The following is an 8,918-nucleotide window of genomic DNA, read 5'->3' on the forward strand; positions in this document are numbered from 1 at the left end:
GGCCATGCTAAATTGCCTGTAGTATTCAGGGATGTGTAAATTAGGTGGATTAGCTATGGGAAATGCAGCGTTACAGGTAAGGGAACTGAGGATGAGACTGGGTGGGATGTTCTTCAGAGGGGTGGTGTGGATTCCTTGGGCTGACTGACCTGTTTCCACACTGTAAGGATTTTATAATCTTTGTAGGACAGATCATTTACCACCCAAAGAACCTCTTCCAATGAATCAGGAAACTTCTGTAACAGATTAGCAATCTGCTCTCCCAGATAATTGGGTGGTGAAGATTTAAATGTATTCCAGGGAATAGTTCCTTGTCCTATTTTGAACTTTCTTTTAAATTGGTTTGAAAACTTGTTAGGCAAAAACAAAGGAAGTTAGACAAACAGAAAGCTAAAGAGAATTAAAGCACATATAGCAAATAATTATATGATTTCGAATTCAATATTTACACCGATACATTAGAATCTTATGAAAAGCCACTGCTGTATCCAAAACCATTGCTCCCTTCGCCAATCTGTCTCACCCTCCCCTCAATGTGAACATACATCTAATGGGTAATCCTTACCGCAATTAGTAGCCAGGCTGCTGGTGTAGAACATAGAACATAGAACAGTATAGCACAGAACAGGCCCTTCAGCCCACGATGTTGTGCCGACCATTGATCCTCATGTATGCACCCTCAAATTTCTGTGACCATATGCATATCAATACCCACTTTACATCATGTTCCTTTTTACATTCCACTGACTTTGATTAGAATAGCCATTAGGCACAGTATTTTAATCAGAGCCAAGTTACATGTTAAAAGGTATTTAAAAAATGGATTATCCAGTGCATGGATCGAATGGCCTCCTTCTGCATTGTAACAATTCTGTGATTAAATGCAGAATTTGTGGGAAGAGTACAAATCTTCAGCAAGTAAATCTCACAGGAATTTTATGTGCCCATCCAGCTGTTTTCCACATACCATGGCAGAATTAGAAAATGAAAAGTGTTATGAAAATTAATCTTAGCCATAGTGCTTGGATCTCCTTTCTTCAAAATTGGTGTTACATCACTCTATAATGCACAATCTTACTAAGTAAACAGCTAGTTTTGGCTGTGTTTTTATATTGTTATTTCAGGTGTCTAATTGCCTCCTTCTTGGGGTTTTCAGCTGATTAAGCGGATTCATTCTTGTCTTTTTGGCTGGCATACTGCCCAAATTTTGTCTAAAGTCTCAAAATTGCAAAACTAGGAATAGATGAGACACTTTGAGCAATTCGATTTAATTCTGGTTCAAGGCTAAAATACATTATAAATAAATTTATCATTAAAGATCAGTTATGTAAATTCACCTTTCTTAAGCCTTCCTGAATCCTTTTGGCTGCCTCATTCTATTTTCATAATTACCGTGAATAACGGGAGCCAACTTGAGGGAATTTGATGTCAAGAAATTTTAGGAGGTTACATGTTATTATCTCTGTTCAAATTTAAGCCGAGTTGCACTGCATTTTTTCTTTACAGTATGTTTTAATAATCCTGGTTTATAATTCATCAAATCAAATCTGACTCTGTTCGTTATTGGCCAATTAAAATAAATGATCTTTTCTTACTATTTAGCTAATTTACAACAAACATTTTACCCCCATGGGCCTTCTGTTTAGAATTTTTTAAGACCTTAACAAATGATTCTGTATCAAAAAGATCAATAAACTGTTCCTAATTAGGCACAACTTGTCTTCCATAACTGATTTTGGCTTGGAATTATTGTCATACTCAGTGCCTCTTTAACTGTTTAATATGTGTATATTTTAATAGAAAAATATTGCGCCAGATGCTTTACAGATATTTAGTATTTAATAAACAACCAGAAATCTCTATAAACTTACCTCCACTTCCTTGAAAAGGAAATAGATTGAGGATCATTGATAGTTTAAGAGATAATTTCATTTATAGTGGCACGGTATTACAGAATTTTGGTATCGCTGACAAAGGACACATTTTGTCAAAACATTTCACCTTGGACTAATCAGGACAATTGACAAAAATGCCAATAAAAGGAGAAACAACATTTATACTGTATAAGAGGAGATAGCTGATTGTTGGCAAGTGGACTCAGTTTGGTAGAGGTATTACAATAGAGATGTAGCTGTTAATGATGGTTACTAACTGCACAGTTTGGATGCTTCCTGGAGGGATATAGTTTCAAGCATCCAGCTCCTGAGTTCCAATTCTCAGCACAAGGCACTGGTAACCAAGGGTCAAGGTCTCTTACAAATGATATATACCTCAACCAAATTTTCCTGCCTTTGACTGTTTGCTCAGAACAACAATGGGTAGAAAACAGGCCTCTGCAACTGTGAGGGTAGATACAGCTGATTGGTAGTAACCCACTACCTTGTTTCCAGGACTCTCAATAGTTTACTATCAATCTTAGTCTTGACATTTTCAAGTGATGTTATCGTAACAGTTTTTTTGCTGGAGGGAATTCCAATTTCCATGACCTCTTGTGTGATGAAGTATTTCTGACACTTATTGACAAACATGAAGCAGATCATTACTGCAGGGTATTATAGCTGCGCATATAACTTTTTTCTTAAAAGGACATTTTCCATTTTTAACATTTCCAAATGAATTACAATCCAATTTCCAAAGATAACAATACTTAAGGTGAGATGGAATGAGGAGGCCAAACTTGGATTGTAATTATTGGGAAAAGTTGAAACAATCGTGTCCCAAATGCAGTTTTTGCCTTGGTTAGTTCTTCAATGTTGCCTGTCAGACCATCAATGTGTTTGCAATAAAATATAGTTATGTGTCTGAAACGGGACTGGGAAAACTGGGCAGGAAGTCAGCATCTCTGTGACACAGACTGGGTGAGTGGACCTGGGCAAAAAAGACAGAGGTGGGTGAGATAAAACCCAACAACAGAGAGCTTCTTCAATGTGTTCAGAGATAGTGAGAATTGCCAATAATGGAGTCTGAGATAACATAGTGTGGAGCTGGAGGAACACAGCAGGCCAGGCAACATCAGAGGACCAAGGAAAGCAAACATTTTGGGACGGGACCCTTCTTCAGAAAATTTCAGGATAATATAAAAAATAGTTGGGAGGACATGTTGTGATGATGAAATAAGGAATCTGAAGGAGGATATTGATAGGGTGAGAGAATGGCCAAAAAACTTGACATATGAAACAAAGAAACAAAGAAACAAAGAAACCTACAGCACAGGAACAGGCCCTTCGGCCCTCCAAGCCTGCGTTCTTCTGTTTAACCTGTCATCTATTTTCTAACGGTCTGTGTCCATTTGCTCCCTGCCCATCCATGTACCTGTCCAAATATATCTTAAAAGACACTAACGTGTCTGCGTCTACCACCTCCGCTGGCAAAGCGTTCCAGGTGCCCACCATCCTCTGTGGAAAGAACTTTCCACACATATCTCCCTTAAACTTTCCTCCTCTCACTTTGAACTCTTGGCCCCTAGTAATTGAGTCCCCCACCCTGGGAAAAAGCTTTTTGCTATCCACCCTGTCTATACCCCTCATGATTTTGTAGACCTCAATCAAGTCCCCCCTCAATCTCCGTCTTTCTAATGAAAATAATCCTAATCTATTCAACCTCTCTTCATAGCTAGCACCCTCCATACCAGGCAACATCCTGGTGAACCTCCTCTGTACCTTCTCCAAAGCATCCACATCCTTTTGGTAATGTGGCAACCAGAACTGTACACAGTACTCCAAATGTGGCCAAACCAAAGTCCTAAACAACTGCAACATGACTTGCCAACTCTTGTACTCAATACCCCGCCCAATAAAGGAAAGCATGCCATATGCCTTCTTGACGACCCTATTGACCTCCGTTGTCACCTTCAGGGAACAATGGACCTGTACACCCAGATCTCTCTGTTCATTAATTTTCCCTAGGACTTTTCCATTTACTGTATAGTTCGCCCAAAAATTTGATCTTCCAAAATGCATCACCTCGCATTTGCCCGGATTGACCTCCATCTGCCATTTATCTGCCCAACTCTCCAGTCTATCTATATTCTGCTGTAATCTCTGACAGTCCCCTCCACTATCATCTACTCCACCAATCTCAGTGTCATCAGAAAACTTGCTGATCAGCCCACCTACACCTTCCTCCAGATCATTTACATATATCACAAACAACAGTGGTCCCAGCACAGATCCCTGTGGAACATCACTGGTTACAGGTCTCCAATTTGAGAAACTCCCTTCTACTACTACCCTTTGTCTCCTGTTGCCCAGTCAATTTTTTATCCATCTAGCTAGCACACCCTGGACCCCATGTGACTTCACTTTCTCAATCAGCCTGCCATGCGGAACCTTATCAAACGCCTTACTGAAGTCCATGTATATGACACCTACAGCCTTTCCCTCATCAATCAACTTTGTCACATCCTCAAAGAATTCTATTAAGTTGGTAAGACATGAACTTCACTGTACAAAACCATATTGCCTATCACTGATAAGCCTTTTTTCTTCCAAATGGGAATAGATCCTATCCCTCAGTATCTTCTCCAGTAGCTTCCCTACCACTGACGTCAGGCTCACTGGTCAATAATTACCTGGATTATCCTTGCTGCCCTTTTTAAACAAAGGGACAACATTAGCAAGTCTCCAGTCCTCTGGGACCTCACCCATGTCTAAGGACACTGCAAAGATATCTGTTAGGGCACCGGCTATTTCCTCTCTTGCGTCCCTCAGTAACCTGGGATAGATCTCATCCGGACCTGGGGACTTGTCCACCTTAATGTCTTTTAGGATACCTAACACTTCCTCCTTCCTTATGTCAACTTGGCCTAGACTAAGCAAACATCTATCCCTAACCTCAACATCCGTCATGTCCCTCTCCTTGGCGAATACCGATGCAAAGTACTCGTTAAGAATGTCACCCATTTTCTCTGACTCAGCGCATAACTTTCCTTCTTTGTCCTTAAGTGGGCCAAATCCTTTCTCTAGTTGCCCTCTTGCTCTTTATACATGAATAAAAGGTTTTGGGATTTTCCTTAACCATGTTTGCCAGCAATATCTCATGTCCTCTCTTAGCCCTCTTAATCCCTTTTTTCAGATTCGCTCTACATTCCCGATATTCTTGCAAAGCTTCGTCTGTGTTCAGTCACCTAGACCTCATGTATGCTTCCTTTTTTTCTCTTGGCTAGTCTCACAATTTCACCTGTCATCCATGGCTCCCTAATCTTGCCTTTTCTATTCCTCATTTTCACAGGATCATGTCTCTCCTGCACGCTAATCAACCTCTCCTTAAAAGCCTCCCACATATCAAATGTGCATTTACCTTCAAACAGTTTCTCCCAATCTATATTCCTCAGATCCTGCCAAATCTTGGTATAGTCGACCTTCCCCCAGTTTAGTACTCTTCCTTTAGGATCACTCCTATCCTTGTCCATGAGTATTGTAATACTTACGGAATTGTGGTCGCTATTTCCAAAGTAGTCCCCTATTGTAATATCAGCCACCTGGCCAGGTTCATTTGCCAGCAACAGGTCCAGTATGGCCCTTTCCCGAGTTGGATTACATACATACTGCTCTAGAAAAACCTCCTGGACGCACCTTACAAATTCTGCTCCATCTTGACCTCTAACACTGAGTGAATCCCAGTCAATGTTGGGAAAATTAAAATCTCCCATCACCACCCTCAGTGAAGTTCAATGCAGCAAACAGTAAGGATGTGCACCCAGTTCAGAAGAATCAAAAGGCAGACTATTACTTAAACAGAAAAAGACTGAAACAAACGTGCCATGCAGAGGGAACTGGGTGTTCTTCTGCATGAAACTCAAAAGTCTTAGTATGCACGTGCTGCAAATAAGGAAGAAAGTGATTGGAATTTTGGCCTTCATTGCTAGGGGATTGGAGCTTAAAATTAAGCAAGTTTTGTTAAAAGTATACAACCTCTGACAAAGACCAACAGATTTGAGTAAACCCCAGAATTCTTAAGGGAGCCTTAAGAAACCGGTCTATTTTTTGAGTGAGCAACATAGACACAACATCTTTCATGGAATCTGATTAAATTGAAGCAGCAATGTCAAAAGCTTTTACCAATAGAAAAGGGAGTATCAAGTAGGTACAGAAGACAATGAAACAATCACAATAATCAGAGGCAAAAACAGAAAGAAACTTGAGCCAGTGCCACAAATATGCGGCACATAGTTGGTATTTTCTAAGATGTCTAAATCTGACCAGTATAAAGTTAGAAAACAAAGCCACTATTAGCTAAAATAATTAATGATGTTTTGAATGAACATATCTTACCATGATAGCAGTGAGCGAGATTGTCAGTCTAGATACCCCACAGAAATATGAGGCAGCTCCAATTATTGCAAAAAGGCCAGGATCTATCCAAGCCCCATATTTGTCAGTTTGGACACCAAACATTGACACCATGATGAGACCAATTATCCTGCCATATAATGCTCCAGTGTACCTGATGGAGAAGATAATCAGTTCTAAGACACTTCTCATATATTTTACCTTATGAAAAATTTCAGAACATAATTCGAATAGTTCCACAATTATATTTTACTGGTGAAAGCTTACAAATATTATACATCATGCATACAAAGTGTAAAACCAATTGTGCTCTTGATTTACCACTTGGAAATTCTTTCGAAGAACAAAGAGGAAAGATCAAACATGATATATTTCTCTGGAGAAAGGAAATGATACAGCCCATGGATGTTGAGATGTGGGAGTAACATTCTTATGATCAGGGTTGTCCTTCACTATAATACCCCTCTGCTGCTATTTGGGCCAGTCGTACTGAGATCAGTATCTAGAGGATCAGAGGTAGGCTATATGGAAAATGTTCCAACAAATTGCCCTAAATATGACCTCGCTAATGTATGATGATCAAGAGTCATTTTTCAGATTGGAGCCCTGTGACCAGCAGAATGCTGCAAGGATCGGGGCTGGGTCCACTGCTTTTCATCATTAAATGATTTGAATGTGAATGTAAGAAATATGGTTAATAAGTTTTCAGATCACACCAAAATAGGTATCGGACAGTGAAAGAGATTATTGCAGAGTACAACGGGTCCTTGATCAGATGGGCCAAAAAGCTGAAGATTGGAAGAAAGAGTTTAATTTAGATAAATATGGGGTGTTGCATTTTGGTAAAGCAAACCAGGGCAGGACTTATGCAGTTAATTGGGGGGGCCCGTGTGTGTTGCTGAACAAAGAGACCTAGGGTTGTTGGTGCACAGTTCCTTGAAAGTGGAGTCGCAGGTAGACAGGGCGGCAAAGAAGGCATTTGGCATGCTTGCCTTTATTGGGTAGGATACTGAATATAGGAGTTGGGACATTATGCTGCAGCTGTACAAGACATTGGTGAAGCTACTTTCAGAATACTGCGTACAATTCTTGTGTTCCTTCTATAGGAAGGACGCTGTTAAACTTGAGAGGGCGCAGAAAAGAGTTACAAGGATGTTGCTGGCATTAGAGGATTTGAGCTATTGGGAGAAGCTAAATAGGCTGGGGCTTTTTTTCCCTGGAGTGTAGGAAGCTGATGGATGAAGTTATAGAGTTTATAAAATCATGAGGAACATAGATAAGGTGAAGAACCAAGGCCTTTTTCCTTGAGTGGGGGCATCCAAAACTAGAGGGCACAGATTTAAGGTGAGAGGGGAAAGATTTTAAAACAGCACTGTGGGGCAAATTTTTCACATAGAGGGTGATGTGTGTATGGAATGTGTTGCCAGAGGAAGTGGTGGATGTGGATACAATTACAATATCTAAAAGGCATCTGGATGGTTATATGGATAGGAAGAATTTAGAGGGATGTGAGCCAAATGCTGGACTAGGTCAGATTGGGATGTCTGATCGGCATGGATAAGTTCGACCAAATGGTCCATTTTTGTGCTTTATGACTCTATGACTAAAACAGACTACACTAGATAGTGATGCAATTAAAGAAAGACCGCATCAGTTGTTAACACAGATAAAGGAGGATGGATCAGAGGCTGTCACAAGTAAAAGCAAGCTGTATTGGAGATTAATACAAGTACAGGAAAGCTGTATCAGAGGTTGACACAGGTAAAGACAGGCTATATCAAAGTTAACAATGGCAAAGCCAGGCTGTATCAGATGTTAACACAGGTAAAGATGGGCTGTATGCAGTGTTGACACAGTTAAAGACAGGATGTATCAGAGATTGGCACAGTTAAAGATAGGCTGTCACAGGTGTAGACAGGTTTTATCAGAGATTGGCATGTGTAAAGGTATACTGTATTAAGTCAATATGTATAAAATAGGCTGTACCAAAGATTAACATAGGTTAGAATAATGCAGTAAAGTTAGGCTGTATCAGACATTGGTGTAAATTAGTCGAGCTCTAGCAGAGACTGATGCAGGTTAAAAACAGGCTGCATAAGAAATCAACACAGGTAAAACAAGCAGAGAGTGGGTGCATCAGATTTTTCATTCCAAACCATTTTGACAATAACAGCTACAGCAACAACTTGAATTTTATACAGGTCATTTAATGCTGTGAAAGATCCCAATACACTTCACGAGTCTTATCAAGTAAAATTTGACACTGAACCACATGAGGTATTGGAGCAGATAGCTGGAAGCTTAGTGTAAAAAGAATGTTTTACAGAAAATTGGGCAAGTGAAGGAGGTTTATGGAGGGATACCAGACTTGAGGACCTTGGCAGTTGTGGGCATGGTTAGCAGAGTTAGAATCATAGAAGCTCCACAGTAGACAAAAGCCATTAGGCTCATCAAGTCTGCACTAACACTCTAAAGAGCATCTCACCCTATACCCATAACCCCACATTTATCGTAGTTAATCTACCTAGCTTGCACACTCGAGGACAATTTAGCACAGCCAATCCATCTTACCTGCACATCTTTGTGGGAGGAAACCAGAGCATCCAATGGAAACCCACGCAGATATAG

General features: G+C 40.2%; 1 protein-coding gene across 1 annotated transcript in view; it reads right to left on the minus strand.

Annotated features, from left to right (window-relative positions):
• Positions 1-6,356, minus strand: part of LOC132209626 (chloride channel protein C-like) — a 69,377-nt gene extending 63,021 nt beyond the window's left edge. Inside the window, exon 1 of the mRNA XM_059646361.1 lies at positions 6,273-6,356. Coding sequence (XP_059502344.1) covers positions 6,273-6,275 — 3 coding nt within the window. The 5' untranslated portion in view covers positions 6,276-6,356. The remainder of the gene's footprint in view (positions 1-6,272) is intronic.
• Positions 6,357-8,918: the final 2,562 nt, after the last annotated feature.

The sequence above is a fragment of the Stegostoma tigrinum genome, chromosome 5 (assembly GCF_030684315.1).
Source record: "Stegostoma tigrinum isolate sSteTig4 chromosome 5, sSteTig4.hap1, whole genome shotgun sequence".
Lineage (NCBI taxonomy): Eukaryota > Metazoa > Chordata > Chondrichthyes > Orectolobiformes > Stegostomatidae > Stegostoma > Stegostoma tigrinum.